Below are 25,936 nucleotides of genomic sequence, written 5' to 3' on the forward strand. Positions count from 1 at the left end.
ACACGTCCTACTGTTGAGGCTGTGGGAGTTTCATAGTCCCGGGCAATGAGATGCCCCACCTCCAAACCAGCTAGTACATGGTTTGTGACTGATTTTACTAGATGGCTCACAAGCCACCCGAGAGGTTTCTAGAAATTCCTCCACCCCTCTTCGTATAATATTATTAATTACCTGTGCCCATCTATCTTGCTTTAAGGACATCGCATCCCCCTCCTCCCCCCCCCCCCCCCCCCCAGGGAGCTACGTACTCGATTCACTACTGTTCTGACACACGGTAAACTTGGTTTAGTAGAGGCCAAAGTTTGTTGACTCAGTTACTTACTCTCCTGCTAGGCCGGTGGTAGGCAACTGATTCTGCTGTGGAAGTCCCTGTGGAGAGTATGTCCTACGGCCGTATCATCGCTGCAGATATTTTTTTGCTCTCCCCGTTTTCTATTTCCCTACGCCTGCATCAATGTTTCTATTCTGTGTTTTTCCTTTCTTCTGTCAGAGAAGTGCAGCTTGTCTATGCCTTCCGGCAGGACCACAAGAACTAATATAACCCTGTATATCTGGCACGCTTTTGCAGCCATTTTATAGAGATATCGCACGAAGCTACAAAATGACTTCAGGCTGTTAACCCCCAGAGGGCTGTAAAGTTTTGTTGATATGAAGTGATGTATGAGGTTGTTTTATTGATGTTATTGGTGAGCAGCCGATAGGTCCTGTGTGTGTTGTTTTAAGCTATGTTAAATGGTATGTTTTATTCTGCCGCCCCAGAGGTCAGAGCAGAATCATTAACTACGATTCACTTTACCATGCAGTGAGTTTCCAGTTGAGACAATGTCGTTTTAGTCATCTAAATTGTGGCCTATGTTCCCAGTGAAGGCTTGCTATAAGCAGAGACCGCATGGCTGGCACACGTGGCTGGCACACGTGGCTGGCACAGCGGTCACCTTGCGATAAGCTAGTCACGGCCGCGGACGCTGCCACTTCTCTCCCTATTCGTCTCCTTATCTGCCATAATTGATTCTAATTTCCCTACGATTTATCAGTCATTTATTGTATACGTTTTCCGTGACAATGCACGCAGAGTATTAAATAGAGTATAGCTCTGTTATGAATACTTTCAAGCAATCCAGCCGTGCCACTTAACAGTAGCGGTTCACTATTTAATAGCGCTCCCTGTAATGTCACTACCCACTGAGGAAATTATCTTTATTGGTTTATCACTACGAGCAGCGTTTAGAAAAGGACCTTTTGCGTGACTTCGGTCATCCCCTCCTGCTGTCCCTAAACAGCAATCTCCTGGAGAATACCATGTTAATTTGTGAAATGGGAGCAAGAGTGTTCCTTGCTGCCCCCATACGATTGTACACTCCTGGAAATTGAAATAAGAACACCGTGAATTCATTGTCCCAGGAAGGGGAAACTTTATTTACACATTCCCGGGGTCAGATACATCACATGATCACACTGACAGAACCACAGACACATAGACACAGGCAACAGAGCATGCACAATGTCGGCATTAGTACAGTGTATATCCACCTTTCGCAGCAATGCAGGCTGCTATTCTCCCATGGAGACGATCGTAGAGATGCCGGATGTAGTCCTGTGGAACGGCTTGCCATGCCATTTCCACCTGGCGCCTCAGTTGGACCAGCGTTCGTGCTGGACGTACAGACCGCGTGAGACGACGCTTCATCCAGTCCCAAACATGCTCAATGGGGGACAGATCCGGAGACCTTGCTGGCCAGGGTAGTTGACTTACACCTTCTAGAGAACGTTGGGTGGCACGGGATACATGCGGACGTGCATTGTCCTGTTGGAACAGCAAGTTCCCTTGCCGGTCTAGGAATGGTAGAACGATGGGTTCGATGACGGTTTGGATGTACCGTGCACTATTCAGTGTCCCCTCGACGATCACCAGAGGTGTACGGCCAGTGTAGGAGATGGCTCCCCACACCATGATGCCGGGTGCTGGCCGTGTGTGTTTCGGTCGTATGCAGTCCTGATTCTGGCGCTCACCTCCACGGCGCCAAACACGCATACGACCATTATTGGCACCAAGGCAGAAGTGACTCTCATCGCTGAAGACGACACGTCTCCATTCGTCCCTCCATTCACGCCTGTCCCGACACCACTGGAGGCGGGCTGCACGATGTTGGGGCGTGAGCGGAAGACGGCCTAACGGTGTGCGGGACCGTAGCCCAGCTTCATGGAGACGGTTGCGAATGGTCCTCGCCGATACCCCAGGAGCAACAGTGTCCCTAATTTGCTGGGAAGTGGCGGTGCGGTCCCCTACGGCACTGAGTAAGATCCTACGGTCTTGGCGTGCATCCGTGCGTCGCTGCGGTCCGGTCCCAGGTCGACGGGCACGAGCACCTTCCGCCGACCACTGGCGACAACATCGAAGTACTGTGGAGACCTGACGCCCCACGTGTTGAGCAATTCGGCGGTACGTCCACCCGGCCTCCCGCATGCCCACTATACGCCCTCGCTCAAAGTCCGTCAGCTGCACATACGGTTCACGTCCACGCTGTCGCGGCATGCTACCAGTGTTAAAGACTGCGATGGAGCTCCGTATGCCACGGCAAACTGGCTGACACTGACAGCGGCGGTGCACAAATGCTGCGCAGCTAGCGCCATTCGACGGCCAACACCGCGGTGCCTGGTGTGTCCGCTGTGCCGTGCGTGTGATCATTGCTTGTACAGCCCTCTCGCAGTGTCCGGAGCAAGTATGGTGGGTCTGACACACCGGTGTCAATGTGTTCTTTTTTCCGTTTCCAGGAGTGTAGTTCAGTAGAAGACAGTAATGAGTAGAAAGGAATAGTAAAAAAGTAAAATACCCCCAAAAGAAAAGGCATGGCCCTTCTTTAGATGTAAGCAACTATGTGTGTGAAGTGCTCCACCAGTGTTAACCCCTCTCACCCCCCCCCCCCCGCCTCCTTCCGGAACCCCCCACTTGTACACTCCGGCAGAAGTTGCAGTGTGTCGCAGCGCGCCGCTGCCTGTCACGGTCAGTGACCTCCACCCCCGCCACCGCTAACAGCTGATCTGCGCAACCAGTGCTGCCACTCGCAGGGTCCCAAATCTTGTCAAGCAAGCAAACTTCACCCAATTATTGTCATTTTTTAATACAAATCTAACACGAAAACACAAATAATCGAAATATATTGTTAAAATTATGTAAGGCCGTCCTTCGCAGGAGTCCCTCCAGTAACTGCCTCCCCCCCCCCCCCCCAAATGCTTCAATCCTGCGGAGGGGAGAGGGGTGTACAGTAGGGGCCATTATTGAATGAATTTATTACTATAAAAATTTGATTTTTATTTTTCACTCGATGTTTGTCAGTGGCTTCTGCCTGGAAGCTAGTTACAGCATCTGAGTCACGTTGCCCAGAAACGGATAGAACCACTCTGAAACTCACGTGTTGAACTGTCCGTCTTACGGTCTGGCCGACCAATAGGGAGGCTTGGACGCCGTCAAGTGCGGGTGGAACCGCGGCCAGCTGCTGGGAGCGGACACGGTGTTCACTCTCTTCTGCCGGAGCTTCCGAACTGATCAGACTCCCACCTCTCCTGCTCTCTTGGGTGGTAGTCCTTCACTTCCTGCGGCTTCTCTAGGCCTGCCTGTTTATGGCATTAAACATTCTTACATATAAAAAATGTGGAATTCTTCACGGGTGCCTACAGTTTTCCCCTCCTGGCCAATCCTGACGCATTTACATTACTACAGAAATTTCGAGAATACTTTCCAGGATGAGTCACACAACATACTACTTCCTCCCACATACATCTCCTGTAATGACCATGAAGAGATAATTCGAGAAATTAGAGCCAATACAGAGGCTTACTAATGATCATTCTTCCCACACTCCATTCTTGTTGTTGTTGTGGTCTTCAGTCCTGGGACTGGCTTGATGCAGGTCCCTATGCTACTCTATCCTGTGCAACCTCCTTCATCTCCCAGTACTTACTGCAACCTACATCCTTCTGAATCTGCTTAGTGTATTCATCTCTTGGCCTCCCTCTATGATTTTTACCCTCCACACTGCCCTCCAATGCTAAATTTGTGATCCCTTGGTGCCTCAGAACATGTCCTACCAACCGATCACTTCTTCTAGTCAAGTTGTGCCACAAACTTCTCTTCTCCTCAATCCTATTCAATACCTCCTCATTAGTTACGTGATCTATCCACCTTATCTTCAGTATTCTTCTGTAGCACCACATTTCGAAAGCTTCTATTCTCTTCTTGTCCAAACTAGTTATCGTCCATGTTTCACTTCCATACACGGCTACACTCCAAACAAATACTTTCATAAACGACTTCCTGATACATAAATCTATATTCGATGTTAACAAATTTCTCTTCTTGAGAAACGCTTTCCTTGCCATTGCCAGTCTACATTTTATATCCTCTCTACTTCGACCATCATCAGTTATTTTACTTCCTAAATAGCAAAACTCCTTTACTACGTTAAGTGTCTCATTTCCTAATCTAATTCCCTCAGCATCACCCGACTTAATTCGACTACATTCCATTATCCTCGTTTTGCTTTTGTTGATGTTCATCTTATATCCTCCTTTCAAGACACTGTTCATTCCATTCAACTGCTCTTCCAACTCCTTTGCTGACTCTGAGAGAATTACAGTGTCATCGGCGAACCTCAAAGTTTTTATTTCTTCTCCATTCATTTTAATACCTACTCCGAATTTTCCTTTTGTTTCCTTTACTGCTTGCTCAATATACAGATTGAATAACATGGGGTAGAGGCTACAACCCTGTCTCACTCCCTTCCCTACCACTGCTTCCCCTTCATGTCCCTCGACTCTTATAACTGCCATCTGGTTTCTGTACAAATTGTAAATAGGGTTTCGCTCCCTGTATTTTACCCCTGCCACCTTTAGAATTTGAAAGAGAGTATTCCAGTCAACATTATTAAAAGCTTTCTCTAATTCTACAAATGCTAGAAACGTAGGTTTGCCTTTCCTTAATCTTTCTTCTAAGATAAGTCGTAAGGTCAGTATTGCCTCATGTGTTCCAATATTTCTACGGAATCCAAACTGATCTTCCCCAAGGTTGGCTTCTACTAGTTTCTCCATTCGTCTGTACAGTATTTCGCAGCTCTGGCTTATTGAACTTATTGTTCGGTAATTTTCACATCTGTCTACACCTGTTTTGTTTGGGATCCGAATTATTTTATTCTTATTGAAGTCTGAGGGTATTTCGCCTATATCATACTTCTTGCTCACCAGATGGTAGAGTTTTGTTAGGCCTGGTTCTCTGAAGCTGTCAGTAGTTCTAGTGGAATGTTGTCTACTCCCGGGGTCTTGTTTTGACTCAGGTCTTTCAGTGCTGTTTCAAACTCTTCGCGCAGTATCGTATCTACCATTTCGTCTTCATCTACATTCTCTTCCATTTCCACACTTATGTCCTCAAGTATGTCACCCTTGTATACCCCCTCTATATACTACTTCCATCTTTCTGCTTTCCCTTCTTTTCTTAGAACTGGGTTTCCATCTGAACTCTTGATATTCATACAAGTGGTTCTCTTTTCTCCAAAGTGCACTCCATTCACAACTGGAACAGGGTACCACCCCACGCGACCATTGTCACCGAGTATGATGGTGACATGTAGAGAGGTCCCATTCTTGCAATGTATTGGAGTGGCACTGATGTTACAGTGTGTTGAGTCACCAGCTATGACTTCATGAAATGGCTGGTAGTGAATGAGGGGATTCTGATGCCACAACCGAATGTCACAGATATCCTGTATTCTCATGTGTTACACCACATGCAACACTATTGTGGTGCCGTTTTTTGCTAGCATGATGCCCATCCAAGCATGGCACGTTTCTCTCTGAACTGCTTGCATGATGTTGAGATACTCTTGTGGCCAGCTAGATTCCTAGGTCTGTCTCTGATAGAACACATGTGAGACCAGCTCGGACATTAACTCCATCCCAGTTCCAGTACTGAAGATATCAAAGACCAGTTACATCAATTGTGAGCCAACTTCTCTCAGGACACAAAAGTTCTATGGCACCCTTCACAATAAGATCAGTGCATGCATCAAGGATAGAGGCGGTGTGACAGGTTACTGACAAGTTGTTTCATACTGCCTAGGTTTTTGTAAATTTGACTCAATTTTATAATCATTTAAATGGCATCATATACCCTCTCAACCCATGGAGTTTCATTCCTTTGCCTTTTCTCCCCCTCCCCCATCTGAGTGCTCCACTTTTTTAGTCAGATGATGTATCTCAACCCCGTGTGGAGTTACTAGTCTCCCATCGGGCGCCTCCCCAGCCGGAAAAGCACATAGAGACAATATGCCAAATGCAATAACAATGGGCAATTATACATTTGAGAGAGTTGAACATTTCAAGTATCTGGGCTCGACAGTTACACATCTAAATGATACGTCCTATGAAATTAAGCAGAGATTAATACTGGCCAACAGAGCCTATTTTGCCCTAACAAGACTTCTACCCTCAAGGTTCCTGTCTCGTACCACGATATTAACCATGTATAAATCACTTATACATCCAATGCTTACATATCCCTCTGAAGCCTGGAAATTAACAACTAAAGCTATTGAAACACTGGATGCATTTGAAAGAAAGGTACTTAGACGAATTATCGGCTCAATCTGTGAAAGAGGAAGATGGAGGAGGAGATACAACCATGAGTTGTATACCATATACAAAGACCAACCCATCAGAAGGATAGTGAAATCATCGAGACTGAGGTGGGCGGGACATGTGGCTGACATGAATGATACAGAAGTACCAAAAAGAATGGATGTGTGACTGCTGTGTACAGATGCAGGAGGAGCTGGCCACTGTTCGCAAACAGTTGAACGTGTTGATGGCCGCGGTCAGCCGTCTTCAGGCTGCTGCCTCGGAGTGTAGCGGCAGTGGGGAGTCTGGTGCGTCGCGTGGTATACCCCAGGTGTTACATGCTTCACCCACTGTCCCTGCTGTCGAGACATCTTCGCGGGTACCGAGCGGCGTTGGGCCACCCTCTCCCCAAGGGGACTGGCGGGTTCAGCGGCGTTCAGTCAATGTGGAGGCTGGCATCACCCGCTGTGCCTGTGAGTGGACATGCGGCCGCTCCTTCAGCAAGGTCCGAGCAGGCACACGGGGGAGGGGTTTATTAGTTATTGGGAGCTCCAACGTCAGGCGGGTGATGGAGCCCCTTAGGGAAATAGTGGAAAGGTCGGGGAAGAAGGCCAGTGTTCACTCTGTCTGCTTGCCGGGGGGTCTCATCTGAGATGTGGAGGAGGCCCTACCGGCGCCGATAGAGAGCACTGGGTGCACCCGACTGCAAAGTGTTGCTCATGTCGGCACCAATGACTCCTGCCGTCTGGGTTCAGAGGTCATCCTCAGTTCATACAGGCAGTTGGCGGAATTGGTGAAGGCGGAAAACTTCGCTCGCGGGGTGGAATCTGAGATATTTGTAGTATCGTTCCCAGAACCGATTGCGGTCCTCTGGTTTGGAGCTGAGTGGAAGGCTTAAACCAGAGGCTCAGACGATTTTGCGGAGATCTGGGGTGCAAATTTCTCGACCTCCGCTATCGGGTGGAGAAATGAAGGTCCCCCTGAATAGGTCAGGCGTGCACTACACGCAGGTAGCGGCTACAAGGGTAGCGGAGTACGTGTGGAGTGCACATGGGGGTTTTTTAGGTCGGAGAATTCCCTCCCTAGGCCCGACAAGACACCTCCTGAGACGCAACAAGGTAGGAGTAGGCAAAATGCAACAGGAAATAACAATATTAATGTGCTAATAGTAAACTGCAGGAGCGTCTATAGAAAGGTCCCAGAACTGCTCTCATTAATAAACGGTCACAACGCCCATATAGTACAAGGGACAGAAAGTTGGCTGAAACCAGACGTAAACAGTAATGAAATCCTAAACTCAGATTGGAATGTATACCACAGAGACAGGCTGGACAGTGAAGGGGGAGGCATTTTTATAGCGAATAGAAATGCAAAAGTATCGAAGGAAACTGACGGAGATCCGAAATGGGAAATAATTTGGGTGAAATTCACGGTTAAAGCAGGCTCAGACATGGTAATTGGATGTCTCTATAGGCCCCCTGGCTCAGCAGCTGTTGTGGCTGAGCACCTGAAGGATAATTTGGAAAATATTTCGAGTGGATTTACCCACCGTGTTATAGTTCTGGGTGGAGATTTTAATTTGCCGTATGGGAGACTCAAACGTTCATAACAGGTGGCAGGGACAAAGAATCCAGTGAAATTTTTTTAAGTAGTTTATCTGAAAACTACCTTGAGTAGTTAAACAGAGAACCGACTCATGGCGATAACATGTTAGACCTTCTGGTGACAAACAGACCCGAACTATTTGAAACAGTTAACGCAGAACAGGGAATCAGCAATCATAAAGCGGTTACTGCAACGATGATTTCAGCCGTAAATAGAAATATTAAAAAACGTAAGAAGATTTTTCTGTTTAGCAAAAGTGACAAAAAGCAGATTACAGAGTACCTGATGGCTCAACACAAAAGTTTTGTCTCAAGTACAGATAGTGTTCAGGATCAGTGGCCAAAGTTCAAAACCATCGTACAATATGCGTTAGATGAGTATGTGCCAAGCAAGATCGTAAGAGATGGAAAAGAGCCACCGTGGTACAACAACCAAGTTAGAAAACTGCTGCAGAAGCAAAGGGAACTTCACAGCAAACGTAAGTATAGCCAAAGCCTTGCAGACAAACAAAAATTACGCGAAATGTAGTATGAGTACTATGCAAGAGGCGTTCAATGAATTCGAAAGTAAAGTTTTATGTACTGACTTGCCAGAAAATCCTAAGAAATTTTGGCCTTATGTCAAAGCAGTAGGTGGATGAAAACAAAATGTCGAGACACTCTGTGACCAAAATGGTACTGAAACAGAGGATGACAGCTTTGGAAAAAGAAATTTAGTATTTCGGCCTTTAGTCTTTCACAGAGGATGACTGCACTGTAGTTCCTTCTCTAGGTTGTCGCACAGATGTAAAAATGGTAGATATTAAAATAGACGACAGAGGGATAGGTAAACAATTAAAATCGCTCCAAAGAGGAAAGGCCGCTGGACCTGATGGAATACCAGTTCGATTTTACACAGAGTACGCGAAGGAACTTGCCCCCTTCTTGCAGCGGTGTACCGTAGGTCCCTAGAAGAGCGTAGCATTCCTAAGGATTGGAAAAGGGCATAGGCCATCCCCGTTTTCAAGAAGGGACGTCGAACAGATGTGCAGAACTATAGACCTATATCTCTAACATCGATCAGTTGTAGAATTTTGGAACACGTATTATGTTCGGGTATAATGACTTTTCTCGAGACTAGAAATCTACTCTGTAGGAATCAGCATGGGTTTCGAAAAAGACGGTCGTGTGAAACCCAGGTCGCGCTATTCGTCCACGAGGCTCAGAGGGCCATAGACACGGGTTCACAGGTAGATGCCGTGTTCCTAGATAACAGAACGCAGCGTGTCATTCTCAATGGAGAGAAGTCTTCCGAAGTAAGAGTGATTTCAGGAGTGCCGCAGGGGAGTGTCGTAGGACCGTTGCTATTCACAATATACATAAATGACCTTGTGGATGACATCGGAAGTTCACTGAGGCTTTTTGCGGATGATGTTGTGGTATATTGAGAGGTTGTAACAATGGTAAATTGTACCGAAATGCAGGAGGATCTGCAGCGAATTGACGCCTGGAGCAGGGATTGGCAATTGAATCTCAATGTAGACAAGTGTAATGTGCTGCGAATACATAGAAAGATAGATCCCTTATCATTTAGCTACAAAATAGCAGGTCAGCAACTGGAAGCAGTTAATTCCATAAATTATCTGGGAGTACACATTAGGGGTGATTTAAAATGGAATGATCATATAAAGTTGATCGTCGGTAAAGCAGATGCCAGACTGAGATTCATTGGAAGAATCCTAAGGAAATGCAATCCGAAAACAAAGGAAGTAGGTTACAGTACGCTTGTTCGCCCACTACTTGAATACTGCTCAGCAGTGTGGGATCCGTACCAGAAAGGGTTGATAGAAGAGATAGAGAAGATCCAACGGAGAACAGCGCGCTTCGTTACAAGATCATTTAGTAATTGCGAAAGTGTTATGGAGATGATATATAAAGCCCAGTGGAAGACTCTGCAGGAGAGACACGTATATCTTGCGAAGAGACCATGAGGATAAAATCAGAGAGATTAGAGCCCACTCAGAGGCATACCGACAATCCTTCTTTCCACGAACAATACGAGACTGGAATAGAAGGGAGAACCGATAGAGATACTCAGGGTACCCTCCGCCACACACCGTCAGGTGGCTTGCGGAGTATGGATGTAGATGTAGATGCAGATGTAGATGTAGATGTAGAATATTACAGGAAAGCGAGGAGGGCAGAGAGGACGTGGTCAACCAAGAGCCAGATGGGAAGATGGAGTTATTGAAGATCTTAGGAAGATGGGCTGTAGAAACTGGAGAGAGATGGAACAAAATTATAGAAGAGGCCAAGGCTCATCAAGAGCTATAGAGCCAAGAAAGTAGAAGATATATCTCAACTCGACAGGCTATTTTAGTGTAGTTATTTGCATGTTCCAGCCAACAGCCTTCCTGCAGTTCAAAAATGGTTCAAATGGCACTGAGCACTGTGGAACTTAACATCTGAGGTCATCTGTCCCCCAGAACGTAGCTACTTAAACCTAACTAGCCAAAGAACATCACACACATCTGTGCCTGAGGCAGGATTCAAACCTGCAACCATAGCAGTCTCGCGGTTCCGGACGAAAGTGTCTAGAGCCACTTGGCCACTGTGGCTGGCCTTGCTGAAGTGATAACACCTGTTCCCATTAGATCACCAAAGTTAAGTGCTGTTGGGCTTGGCTAGCACTTGGAGGGGTGACCCCCCCCCCCCCCCAGTCTGCCAAGTGCTGTTGGCAAGCAGGCAATTTGACTGACAAGGGGGCCTCCCATTGTTGGGATGTTGTGATCACAGACTTACTTCAAGCTTTAGTAGGCTATTAAAAAAACATAATGTGAAAGTTGTTAGGTGCACTACTCTGGCAATTCCAAGAAAATCACAAGAGAAGTTTTACACATCTGTTATGTGCTTATGAATCTGTGCATAGGTGCTGGGTATCAGTCTGTGGTGGTGAGGTGGTTAGTGTTTGAGCTTCATAAGATGAGAGTGTATGACATGACGGTTTGACTTCCACTTGAACTTAATTATTAATCTATTTTTTCATCACTGGTCATATTTTTTAATTTATATGACATTTCAGGGATAATATTATGAAAAGAACATGTGTATTTGCATGAACTTTCAACTTATTTTTTCTATGCCTGCATCACAAATATTCTCCTGCAACATGTGATGTCAAGACAAGTAGTTGTTCATTACTCTTGCGCTCTAGCACATTGCAACTTACTATATTAATGATTGATAATAACATCATTCACATCATTATTTATCAAGGTTTGACTTGGGCTTTCCAAGTCTGTTCCTCATCCTTGCAAATTTAATTACAAATAATAAGTAGTCAAATAACATGAAATTCATTACAACTTCATGAAAATGCACACAAGTGTTTTTTTCATTATATTACCTGTCAAATGTAAAATAAATTAAATAATGTGACCAGTGAAGAAAAAAAAGTAGGTTAACAAGTAAGTGTTACCAGGATTTGAACTGTCTTCTCATCCGTGACCCTCATGCAGTGTGCTAATGCTAACCACTGTTTTAATCTCATTTTGTTCATTATTGTTCATTGCATTTGATCAGGGTGGGTGTTCCATCATGACACCTTTCAAGAACATTGTTGATCCATTCACTCAGTTTTTCAATCATAGAAGGCAGCTAACCATCTGACCAAACACTCTGAGCTACTGTGCTGGCAACCACTTGACCGCAATGACTGAGGCTTGGCACCTTCACTCAAATACATGAGTTACACAATAGACATGTGAAACTTCTGTTGCAGAACTTCACCTTGTTACTTACACATTATTTTGTTTTGATGGCCTACTGAATGTGTACAAAGTCTGAAGTAAATCTATGATCCCAACATTGTGGCATCCCCTTGTGAGGAGTAGCAACTAAGATCCTGTAAACTGACAATGGTGGGGAGAACAGTGAGCTGGTGACATACCGCTCCATATCTACATCCACAGATGTCTATTGGTTGAGGATATATGGTGATTGGTCAGTACCGTTAAGCCTTCGGAGACCTGAAACTCCCTGGAAGATTAAAACAGTGTGCCAGACTGAAACTCAAACTCGGGACCTTTACCTCAAGTCTCGGTCCAGCACACAGTTTTAATCTGCCAGGAAGTTTCATATCAGTGAACACTCCACTGCAGAGTGAAACCTCATGGTGGAAACATCCCCGAGGCTGTGGCAAACCCTTGCCTCCGCAATATCCTTTCTTTTAGGAGCTCTGATACTGCAAGGCATGCAGGAGAGCTCGTGTGAACTTTGGAAGGCAGCAGATGAGGTACTGGCAGAATTAAAGCTGTGAGGACAGGTTGTGAGTCATACTTGGGTAGCTCAGTTGGTAGAGCACTTGCCCACAAAAGGCATAGTTCCCGAGTTTGAGTCTTGGTTCAACACACAGTTTTAATCTGCCAGGAAGTTTCACATCAGTGCACACACTGCTGCAGAGTGAAAATCTCATTCTAAATTCAGAGGCCTGTTTGGACAGAGTTTGGTTTCAATTTTTAGCCGTACAACATAGCCCTGTGGTCTAAGGCATCTTGTAATTGTTCATGTGGCTCCCCCCCGTCAGAGGTTCGAGTCATCACTTGGGCATGGATGTGTGTGTTGTTCTTAGCATAAGTTAAAGTTAGATTAAGTCTTGTGTAAGCCTAAGGACCGATGACCTCAGCAGTTTGGTTCCATAGTCTTTACCACAAATTTCCAATTTTTTAAAAAATGTTATGTGTATTGTCTGATCTCTCATGATACACAACAGGTCTGTGCTAAAATTATGTATTTTATACCAACATAAGGCAAAATGACCATCATAACAAAATAAGAGAAATCAGATCTTGTATGGGAAAATTTAGGTGTTCATATTTTCCACTTGCTAGTCAAGAGTGGAATGACTGAAAAATAATCTGAAAGTGGTTCTATGAACTTTCTGCCAAATACTTTAGTGTGGCTTGCGGAATAACCAGGTAGATACAGGGGTGGTGCAGAACTACTTTTGGTGTCACCCAGTAACTAAAGTAAGGAACAATCTTTGTTGTATTTTATGATTTCTCACAAAGGTCAAAGGATATGACCTTTTTGCACATCACTTTACAATTGGGCATTCCATTCACCTGTTTGTGTAGTCCTTTTGTAGGTTGAGTGAGGAGAGAAGTACAGGGGGGCATTAGCATTGAGGCCTCCCTAGAAAGACCATAACAGACTCATTTAGAATTAATCTGATAAAGGTGCAGAGAATAACATCAAGATGGCTTGGCTAGGATTTAAACTGAGGTTCATCTTTTTAGACTCTGAAGAACAGAACTTACAGACAGGAAACAACTTATGTTGACAGGTGTTTCTTTGCAAGCAGTGGATACCGTGAGTGGCAAGATTATGGGAGTCTTCATAAACCGCTTGCACCAACCTGGACGTCAAGGGGACACTGTCAGAGAGGTTGAGACCTGTCCAGATCCAGCCTTCCGGGAAATCCTGCGGTTCATCACCTCTGTTGATCTCCAGGTTAACCTCCCATTCATAAATGTTCTCATATAATATACTAGTGAACCAAGCAATGCTTCGCTGATGCTAATTTTCATGGGGATTGGATATATGTCCTAATCTCCTGTTCCTCTCTCTTTCTGTCCATCTCTTCTTCCCCCTATCTTTATCCATCTCATCATCCTCCCCTCATCTCTGTTCATCACCTCCTCCCAGCCCTTTCAGCCCATCTCCACCTACCCCCCCCCCCCCTTTCTTGTTCTCTCTCTCTCTCTCTCTCTCTCTCTCTCTCTCTCTCTCACTCACTCACTCTCTCTTGATCCCCCTCTTCACATCCATCTCCTCCTTCCATTTCATTCCCCCCTCTCCCCCTCTCCATCCATTTCCTCTTCCCTCCTCTCTCTCACATTGAGCCTTGTTTTATTGTTATTGCAAACAAATCTTGATTGGGAGTTGAAGTCACTTCAAATGAATGGGTAAATCAGTTGAGATCATTGGAAAGTAGGGTATGTGGGAGACCTCTCCAGCTGCTAGATCTGTGAGGTTAGTGGCTTCAATGACAGTATAATGGATAATTTTAATCTGCTTACGATTGGATTACAAAGTTCGTCATAAATACAACTCTCCCGTTTTCTGTTAAAACTGACTGTGAGGAAGAAAACAAAATAGAACTTTGTATAAAATGTTTGTGTAAAATTATATATAAGGAGAAATAATATATATGGGAGAATCAATTTGTCTAATGGTTTAAATGCCTTGCTATCATAGTTAAAACTGACTGAGAAAGAAAATGAAGCCACAGATTTTCACAGCACAGTATAGATATTTACTTTATTGTAGTCACGTTTTAACAGAAAACATGTATATTATTGTCTAAAAAATGTAGCCTACTTCCATCTGAATTTTAAGTACATCTGTTAAGAGCTTTTCAGGATATATGATGACAGTGTTTTACTTTGCATATTACTTGTGTATTTATAGATTACAGATACTAAAAAATATATGCAGCCTACCTCTATGTCCATCCAAACATTTATTAAAGTACCATGTTAAAATTCTAATTAAACTGGTTAAGAACTTTACTAGATGAGAGCTTTGTGTAAAAATTTGAAGTAAAGTGGTCAAGAAGGTTTTGAGATTTTTGGGAACAAAATTAGTGATGAGCTGCCTTTATATAACCATATAGGTGAGGAACGAAAACAATCCTCTCTCTCTCTCTCTCTCTCTCTCTCTCTCTCTCTCTCTCTCTCTCTCTCTCTCTCTCTCTCTCTCTCTCTCTCTCTGTCCATCTATCTATATATCTATCTGCAGACTCACTGAGAAAGAAGAATCTGGTGGTTACATGTAAATAGTAGTAAGGAAAAATGGGGGATCTGTGCACACTTAAGCAAAAGTTATTATTTTGGCGCATTTTTATAGGTAATCTGAAACCCACTGCATGTAAGATTGCTGTAATTTCTCTACTTTCACTACACTAAATCAAGTTAACTGTAAATAGCACAACTACAAGATTATACACCGTTCCTCACACCAAGTGGTAATTTTCTGCAAGGTTGGGGAATTATCGTATTGAGAATGGAGCTTGTATTACACATATATGAGTGAAAATAATTTCCACTAAATTTATGTGCCAATTTGTGTTAAGAAATCAGAGTACTTAAATGTATTTAAACACTAATATGGAATGTGTAAGTACTTTCATTTTTATATTTAAAAACATTTTAGAATATTCATTTCTTGTGCAAGTAGTCAACATACACACAGACTTGGGGTGTTCCTTTCCCAGTAAATGTGTCACAATTCCAAGCAGAGCACACACACACACCTGTACCAAGTTTTCCACAGCTGCAAAATAACTCATTCATTAGTTACCACTTTTGGTTAAGGAGTTCCAAGATCCAGTAAATTGGTTATTGTAGTCGTCATCATCCACATAATCAAAAATGCTGGAAACATCTGATACCTCTGATTACTCTGGTGTTTTCTGCATACTTCAGATTTTCTTTTTCTCCCTTCTAGCTGCTCAGTAAAGCACCCACATACACTTTTCCCATTCTTGCTATTCAAATCAGTCTGTCAATTCCTTTGATTCTTAACTGTGTTCTTCATTTCAGCTTCTTCCAACTTCTTTTTCATGGGGTGCACACCTGTTCTTTTAGTGCACCATGACACCAGTGTGTCACTACGTGGCTAGATTCTGTATGTTGAACCAATGGCACAATAAGGATGACTCTATGCCAGGAGCATTTGGGTTCCATTGCTGATGCCTTTTTGTCAGAATTTTAGCTCTGCTTGTCACCAAACCTGGTAGCCAAGATGTGCTGGTTACTAGACAAGAACAATGCATCTTTTTTGTTTCAGTTTTTGTTTTTTACTTTTATTATTTATTTCTAATTTTTGTTTTTATTTTATTTTTTATCTATCAGTTTATTATTATAATTTGATTTTTATGTTTCTTTTTACTCCTATATCAAATATACGAAGAAACAAAAATAAAGATTTGCATGTAGCACACATGAAGTGCACATATTTAAAAAAAATGTATAACTTTTTTTAAATATTTTTTTTTTTAAAATCTAGTAGTTTTTTAACATTTAGTCAAATATTAATGTAACACTTTATCCGTTATGGTTATGGAACACAGTAATTGTGTTTCTTACTTAAAACCTTTAAACATTAATGTTCTTGAAAAGGACCCCACTTATCATTACTTTTAATACTTCTTCTATATACAAAATTTCACATCTGTGGCTTCTGTATTGAACTGTTCAGCTTACTGCTATAAAATATTAGAGGAAATGGGAGTTACTCCTACAACCCATTCTTCAATCATGCAATCCTCCTGGTAGCAATATTTCCTGTACTCTGAATCAGTCATTGTTTGTGGTTTCTATACTGTGGAGGTCTGTGAATCTGCCACTATTGGGTTCAAATTCTTCAAATCCTACTGTTTTTATGACCCTTTCATCATAAATTGAATGTTTCCTTTGCCATCCACACCAAAAGAATAAAATGAACACTATTATCTCAGCCTGAATCAGTCTGCATGAGTCACTTGATGCGTTCACTTTGTAATGGAAGCTGTAAGTTATTGCCATAAGTGTGATCCTAAGATGTCCATAACCAGCAAAATCTTTAAGCTTTGGGAAATGAGGCTATGGTCTATTTGAACCTCATTTCATAAATTCGAATTTTTGTGTGAATTTTAGGAAACTGTTAAAGACTAAATGGTATAATGTGTCTCACCCATTTTGGTTTCATGAGTTTTTGTGTTCCATGCATACACAGAATCATTGGCAAGCAGAGAATAGGAATTTCCACTTTCAGGTGAGCAAAACTATTACTGACTAAACTGTCCAATGTTTAATGTAGGCAGAAACTATAGTGCTGAGGAAATAATATAAGTTGTATGAGATTTTGTTGTTTCGCATGTGCAAACAAAAGGAACCATGAATACATGGAATAATTTATTGTGATGATATATGTGGATCTTACCCCAGGAAAGCGCAAAACAAGTGCCTAATAATGGCACACTTGCAGATAAAATGCTCTTTACTACTTACAGTGGTGCAAACTGATGCATGGCTATAAATGCACTAAGCTCAGAGTACACTACTTTCCTACCAACATATTCCACTCACAGCCCTCCTGTGATGATCAGAGAGTCTTATCTCCTCATATCACTGGTGAATTCTGCACATAATTCTGCTGGTCACTTTATTACTCAAGAGGTTTTTCAACTAAGGGCAATTGGAATGTCAGCAAGAAGAGACCAGACTACAGGTAACTCTTTACAACTATTTCAAGGTTGCCTGTTAAAGCAATTTATGGGCTCTTGTTGCATAGGCAGACCAAAGCATAGCAGTCACTGTTTGAGACTGAGTCTGGACTTTCATTCAACAAACTGAAATAACTGACACGTGTTTTGCACAATCATATTATCCGACCATTCATGAGACTTTCACTAGGTGGTGACACTTCGGTTAACTGTATTCTAGTGTACTCTAGTGAGACATTATCAAACTTAGCATATCTTTATTACAGTGGGTAGAATATCAGACATCAGAAACATTAAGATTAAACATTACTTAATGGTGGTTCAGAACATAATAGATACAGAGACAGAAATTTGAGAGTGGAAGTCCAGACACTCTGTTTACTCCCATTCCTTGTACACAGCAGAAGTGGAGGTTTATGTAAGTCCATTTGGCTAAGCTAGGTGAAGCTTTACAATCCCATACGAGCTGGCCTCAGTAGAAGCCAGGACCATAGCCTCTTCTACACGGAGGTTATCAGAATAATCATGGTGAGGGGTTCATGCTAGCTACTAACTTTTCAGAAAATGTCACTCACTATTAACAGCGGTGCCCTCTCAATCCATGAACTTCCATTACATAACCTCCTCGGCATCTGTGTACTTCACCTTCTTGGCAGGCAGTGTGTATTAGTTCCTTTGGAGTCTGGTACAGGTGTAATGTGTTTTGCAGGTGTCTGAGAAATTGTGTGCCCTGTTCCCTGATGTACACCTTCATCGGTTGGAGATTGTAGCTGGGTCCGTCGACCCAGCTGCCAGGAATTGTGGAATTGGCATTGCCCTCGTCGAGCACACCAAGTCAGTATCTAACATCTCCATCAACATCATGTGCTCAAATTTACTAGCAGATTAGAGGGTAAAGACTGAAAATTGTTGGAGTTATGCTGTGTGCTATTTTGAAAAATTGCATTCTGAGTAAAATGTATTTGAAGTTTTGAGATGTGTTATAGACATGAACAAAAGGAGAAAATTCTATGTTTAGAAAACCCTTACCATTAATCTGCTATCCAAGGACTGGTCTGTCATAGTTTTGTAATTGTGATTGAAATCATATCCACTCATTTATCATACAACGACTGAAATATTGGTCGTGGCGATTCTATGAATGCACAAGACTTTACAGTCCTGTTTAGGCCGCCTCCAAACAGGCACTTTATTAGGATGATTCAATGACTGATTTAATATGCATTCCATATAAACTTACTACTTAGTATAACAACTGCTGTGCAGTTTGGATAAGGAATTATTATTGTGAAGCCTAAGTCTCCAGGAATTAGTTCTTGCAGTGTGATGTATACATTGCATGTTTCACATTCCATCTGTTCAGAAATAACAGAGAAAATGGCAGGAAAATTTATAATCCTACAGCTCAATCCACATTTCACATCAAAATCCTGGCCACTGTTTTTCAGTTTCTTCACAGAGGCAGTGACTACTTTGAACTGCTTCAGCCTCATATCTGTTCTTTGGTCATCTTTGACATGACATTGGATATGATATTTTTATACCCTTCTTACCTGAGTACACTTTCATATCACTCATTCTTACTTAAAAGACAAAGCTGTGTATTATAAACTCACAAATAAACTATCAAAAGTCATACTGCAAATAAAAATCAAGATTCAAAGAATTGTCTTCTTTGTGCACATACTAACGTTTGCTGATGCCAGTCTAATATACTGTTTGCTGTGAAATGCATCTAACTATACTATATGATATTTTTATACCCTTCTTACCTGAGTACACTTTCATATCACTCATTCTTACTTAAAAGACAAAGCTGTGTATTATAAACTCACAAATAAACTATCAAAAGTCATACTGCAAATAAAAATCAAGATTCAAAGAATTGTCTTCTTTGTGCACATACTAACGTTTGCTGATGCCAGTCTAATATACTGTTTGCTGTGAAATGCATCTAACTATACCCAAACGCTACTGGGGATATTGAGTTGGCGCAGGTATGCCATTTCAGGTCATCCAAGGCACTAAAGGAGTAGTTCAGAATTCCATAGAACAAATTTTTTCAGGGATTAGAGTTTTTTGCCTCTTTTTTTAGAAGGTTCAAAGCATCTTTTAAGCCATTAGAAAATGATTTTTTTTGTTCTATTTACCTATAAGGGCTTTGTGCTGGAACAGGCATCAAATGCAGAATCATACCTTTCACAAGCGAAGCTGTACCAGATGAACTACCCAGCATAAGTCACAACGTACCCTCTCAGCTTTACTTCTGCTAGCACCTCTTGTATGCAGTAGAATTTGGGAACTAGTGCATTATTAGCAAAGCAATGTTCTGGACAGTGCACAGTTTTGATCTGCTAGGATGTGAATTATGAATTGAATTTGTGAATTGTGGTTTATTAGTCTCATAACATACATAATCTAAATCATTTGATTTAGGTACAGGAGACACGTCAAAATTTTGGTAAAGGTTTACCATATACATACAACACCTGATTTAAACAAATGGTACCATAACAATAATACAATATAAAAACGATGTAAATAAAACAGAAAGAAACTTCCACATGGGAAAAATATATTAAAAATAAAGATTCCAAGACTTACCAAGCGGGAAAGCGCCGGCAGACAGGCACATGAACAAAACACACAAACACACACACAGAATTACAAGCTTTCGCAACTGGCAGTTGCTTCGTCAGGAAGGAAGGAAGGAGAGGTCCCTCTCCTTCCTTCCTTCCTGACGAAGCAACTGCCAGTTGCGAAAGCTTGTAATTCTGTGTGTGTGTTTGTGTGTTTTGTTCATGTGCCTGTCTGCCGGCGCTTTCCCGCTTGGTAAGTCTTGGAATCTTTATTTTTAATATATACAATATAAAAATACACATACAATGAAAAACTAACAATTAATTACAACAACTGATTTTAACAAATGGTATCATAATAATAACACAATTTTTTTACACATGCAATAAAAGACTAACAATTAATTACCCCTTGCTCAAATTATCATGTCATCCTCTATGAATTCTTCTACTGAATAGTAGCATTTATCCCACAGAATCTGCTGTAGCCTTATTTTTAGACACTCTGGCTTCATATTAAATATATTTTTGCCCATTAGCTTTATATATAGTTTCATCCCCATATACTGTGGAGTTCGTGCATATAATTTCAAATGGTGTGTGGGTAACATAAAAAAAAATTATTTCTTGTGATGTATGTGTGGTTAAAATGGTTTTCCTCAAATAATTTTTGTTTGCTGTGTATAAAGATCATAATTTCATAAATGTATATGGAGGGCACTGTTAGGATTTGCAGGTTCCGAAATAATGGGCGACAAGATTCTGTTTGTTGTGCACTACACATGTATCTTATAATTTTCTTTTGCAGTTTCAGTATTCGAGATACACTACTTGAATTTCCCCAAAAAATGATACCATACCTAATGACAGATTCAAAATAACTGTGATATGCTATTTTTCGTGTACTCATGTCAGTAGAGTTTGCTAGTATTTGCAATGCTAATGCAAAGCTGCTTAGTTTATTTGATAGGAACTCAATATGTGTACTCCAGTTTAAGTTGTTGTCCACATTTAGTCCTAGGAATTTTACTGTGTTAACTTCTTCCATAGGATGATTGTGATGATGTATTTTAAGATCCACACATTTCAAATGTTTGGTTTTGAAATGTACCATATTGGTTTTTGCAATGTTCAGATTCAAGCCATTTAACTAGAACCAGTTTTCTAGAGTACCCATTGCACTCACAATGGAGCTCTAAATTTTTTCTGCGTCATCTTCAATTAAAACAGAAGTGTCATCCGCAAACAGAACTGACAGGGAATTTATATTTATGGGCAAGTCGTTTACATAGAATAGGAACAGTATTGGCCCCAAAATGGAGCCTTGAGGCACACCTTATGATACTGTACTCCATTTCGAATAATAATTCACTGCATTTCATGTGACACTTACCCTTTGCTTTCTGTTGTGCAAGTATGATGTCAGCCATTTCAGAGCTTTGTCCTTAATCCCATATTTGTTTAATTTGTAGATAAGCAAGTCATGGTTCACCGAGTCAAATGCTTTTGAAAGATCACAGAAGGTACCTGCAACTTTACTCCTCTGATCCAATGATTTGTATATCTTCTCAGTAAAGCTATTTACTGCATCAGTTGTGTTTTTTCCTTGCTGGACTCCAAATTGGTTACTTAAAATAATATCATTTTTTACGATAAAATTTTTGATCTGATTTGCAGCTACTTTCTCTACCACTTTTGACAGGATTGGGAGAATAGAAATAGGGTGATAGTTTTCCATATCTTCCCTCAACCCTTTCTTGAACAGAGGTCTCACTTCGGTGTATTGTAACACATCAGGAAAGCACCCCTGTTCAAAAGATTGGTTGATTATTTTAGCTAGTGGGGGTGCCTTAATCACTTTACTTGGTGTCCCATCCCACCCAGCAGAATTTTTATTTTTTAATGACAATATAACATTTTTCACATTCTTTATTGTGACTTTTTTAAAATCTGTGAGATACTCAGCTTCTTGGTCGACTCCAAAGGGATTTACTTTACTCTGATATCCTGCTACATCAACCTCTGACTTCACTACATTAATGAAGAATTCATTTAAACACTCTGATATTTGAGCTGGGTTTACAACATCATCTACTTTAATCTTAGTTATTTCATTACTACTGACTTTAACACCTAACTCTGATTTGACAACAGACCACATTGCCTTTGTCTTACTATTATGTTGTAAAATAAACTTATTGTTTGCCATTTGTTTTACTGCCTTTCCAACTTTTTTAAGATGGCTTTATAATGTTTCACATACACAGTAAAATGTCTGTTTTTGTTATATTTCAGTTCATTATGTAGTTGCCTCTTTCTGGTACTAGAAATTTTTATGCCCTGCATTATCCATTTAATCTTCTTAGTCGTTTTGTTACATTTGGCATTAACTGGAAAAGTTTCATTAAATATTTCAAGAAAGCTACCATGAAATTTGTTAAAGTTAGTACTACTTGAGATACAGCTGTAAGTCGTCAAGTTTATGATTTTTGTTTGAAAAGTCGGCACCGAGACCGTATATATTCAATTGCATTACACGTGGACACTCTTTTTTATTTATGGGTTCAGGCTTAGGCATACTCTTTCTTCAGTACTGTTTCAGTCTCGCCTTTTTTGTTAGCAAACACTGTTTCCCATCCCCATCATTACTTACAACTTTCCCTTATTATTCAGAATTTTACATGTATCAGCGAACATTTTACTGAGAATTCTGGATCCTAGCCTATTTAAATGAAGACCGTCTTTACCCAAGCATTTATTGTTTAAGAACTTGTGCGGATTTATAAACACAGCTCCTAGATTGTTACAGATTTCGTTTACATCACGGTTTATTCTGTCTATGTATTGATCACTGACGGATCGTCTGTATACAATACCACTCACTACAATTCTAGATGTTTTGTAGAGGTTACTGGCTGATCAAATTAAGTTTTTTGTTTCACTTACAATTTCCTCTTCAGTGTTGCTTCTAAGAAAATTTGTACCTACGTGAATGAAGACTCCTTTATAATTCTTCCGAGAAGCCTCTGCTGGACCATTCTGTGACCTATGTATGTTGCTGAAGTGTTTGTTCAACTGGTGAGTCTTGATTCCTGGGTGAACGTCTACTTTGCATTTTGGCACTACCACATTTTTGAGCAGAGAATCACCAATAACAAGGATGTCATTTGTTTCGTTTTGTTTTTCATTACTCAGGTGCTTTGAATTCTTTTTTACTGTATGTTACACTTGTCCACTTATATTTGTTTTCGGTTTTTGACACTTTCGCGTGGGTTTCTTCCGTAGGTGCAGCAGAATCGTCATTTAAGTGAACAGAACATTTAAGTGTATTTATCAGAAGAAAAGCAGCTTCACTGATACAGGCCAGTGGTTCTGCCCTTCTACTCCAAATGATCATGTACAATATTCTGTGCAATCTACTTTTAGTTGTCAGATTGGAAAACCCAAGAGCTGTTAAATACAAAGTTATGCACAAATTATTCTCCTTCTTCTTTCTGCATGTATAAGGGATTGGTCTGTTGTGCCTTCTTGAGTGAAATTTTTGGTCCTTACACCTTACCCTTGGTCTTTGTGAAAATCTTCGGTACAGGGGGTAATAATTCACAATTACTTCATGTATTCTGCAGTCTTCCATTTTTCTGAGATTGTCCTTCTAGTTGTTCTTGTATTCCTTAAACTGCTTATTTGTGCTTTAATTTGCCAGTACTTTTCCAATGCCAGCATTCCTCCTCCAGTTGGATAGTATGCATCCATCTCCTCTTCTTAGGCATAGGATCTCTGATGCTTGTAATCTTTGTTAATTTCATTTTGTTCCAGTCCATGACTCACTTCCATATATGATGATTCATATTGACATTTCTTGTACAACTTCTGACCTCCCATAAAACAACTACAATCCATAAGAAAAGATCATTATTATTGCAAACACTGTAATTAAATGTAATAAGATAGACAACAAAATCTGCTCACCAAGTGGTGGTAGTAGAAAACACTTTAAAAAGGTATTACTTATGCTCCTTCTTTCATGCAGCAGGGTTGAAGAGGGAGGAGGAGAGGTGAAAGGACTGGAAAGGTTTAGGAAAAGGGAAAGAGTTCAGAAAAGTCACCCAGAACCCCAGGTCAGGTGAGACTCACCGAATAGGATGAGGAGGAAAGACTGATTTTTGGAGAATGCACTGGATGAAATTTGAAAACCTGAGAGCTGAAAGATGAAAGATAGTGTATTATGCAAGACTGAGATTACTCCTAAAACATCATGCGTGAGTTAATAACAATGAAAAGCTAAGTGCATTGTATGTGATAGAGGTGGGAAAAAATAGACAGGTCAGAAAATGAAAGATGTAGAAAACTAAAACAGAGTGAGGAAAAAATGTTTACTATGAAGAAATGCTGAGATGAAAGAAATTAATGTAAATTAAAGCCAGGTGGGTGGTGAGACCCAAGGACAGCTTGTAACACCAGTTCCCACCTGCAGAGTTCTGAGAAAGTGGTGTCTGGGAGAAGAATCCAGATGGTGCATGTGGCAAAACAGGCACCAAGTTAACATCGTTCGTGTTGTAGAGACTGCTCTGCAACAGGATATTGAGTGTTGCCAGAATACACCCTCTGCATATGCCATTTCATCCTACCTGATAATTTGGTGGGAGTCATGCCAATGTAAAAGGCCAGACAGTGTTTATATAACAGCTAGTATATGACATTTGTCATTTCACAAGTGGCTCTCCCTTTCATAGTATACATTTTGCCAGATGCAGGGCTGATTTAGATGGTGGTAGGAAGGTGCATAGGGGAAGTCTTGCAGTTGGGTCAGTCAGGCTACATGCTGTTCAGAAGAGATCCACCCCCTCATACTCTTACAAATTTATGGACAGCCCTCCAAGATTCCTGGTGGAAATTCCCTCCAGCACTATTTCAGACTAGTTGAGTACCACGTCATGTTGTGGCACTTGTGCATGCTTGCAGGGGCCCTACATGGTATTACGCAGGTGTACCAGTTTGTTTGGCTCTTCAGTGTATGTGCTGCCATTTGATGTATAGATTATAGTGTTAAAAATAGATTATTTTCATTGAAGTACTGTAATTTGTATCATTACTTGAGTTTGCTTAATTAACAGTTTGACTAACATAACAGTTTGACTAACATAACAGATTGAATCTAAAAATGAATTTTGTGATAAAGAATTATTTTTGATGATACTGCTTCACTTATGAACTTTGGAGTCTTCTTTGTTATTGCTGAATGTTCATGAAGGTTGATTTTGTGTGTTCTGGAGGTAAGGTCCTCTTTCTCGACCTACCACAACAGTTTTCAACAGCTGATACCATATTATTTGCTGATGATTCCAGCTTCATTATAAAAGGGAAGAATGATTATAAGATGCAGCAAAAAATTGACAAAACAGCAGAAGTGGTAGAAAAATGGTTTAATGATAACTTTATAGTTGTAAATGACAAGAAAACTGTGTGGATGAACTTGAACCATATGTGGAACAAAAATAGAACCAACGTAAAGTTCACATTATCAAATAGCCACATTCGGCAAAAGAATCAGATAAAATGTTTAGGATTATGGGTGGGTGAGCATCTAAGATGGGGAAAACATATAGAAATGCTTAACAAAAAATTAAGCAAGTATTGTTACACATTAAGAGTGTGTAAAGATTGCTGTAATACTGAAACAGTGTCAAGTGCTTATTATGCATACATTCATAGTCTACCGAAGAATAGTATATTGTTCTGGGGATATACTGCTTTTGCAAAGCTGTCTTTTAAGCTCTAAAAGTAAGCTGTAAGAGTAATAAGTAAAGCTGCTTACAGAGCCCCATGTAGAGGTGTCTTTAAGGAATTAAAATTCCACACACACACACACACACACACACACACACACACACACACACACA

General features: G+C 41.1%; 1 protein-coding gene across 1 annotated transcript in view; it reads left to right on the top strand.

The window, feature by feature from the left end:
* LOC126292155 (arylalkylamine N-acetyltransferase 1-like) overlaps nt 1-25,936 on the top strand; it is a 95,024-nt gene that overhangs the window by 61,941 nt on the left and 7,147 nt on the right. The window contains exons 3-4 of the mRNA XM_049985995.1: nt 13,534-13,700; nt 18,167-18,291. Coding sequence (XP_049841952.1) covers nt 13,534-13,700; nt 18,167-18,291 — 292 coding nt within the window. The remainder of the gene's footprint in view (nt 1-13,533; nt 13,701-18,166; nt 18,292-25,936) is intronic.

This window comes from Schistocerca gregaria, chromosome 9 (assembly GCF_023897955.1).
Source record: "Schistocerca gregaria isolate iqSchGreg1 chromosome 9, iqSchGreg1.2, whole genome shotgun sequence".
NCBI classification, from domain to species: Eukaryota; Metazoa; Arthropoda; class Insecta; order Orthoptera; family Acrididae; genus Schistocerca; species Schistocerca gregaria.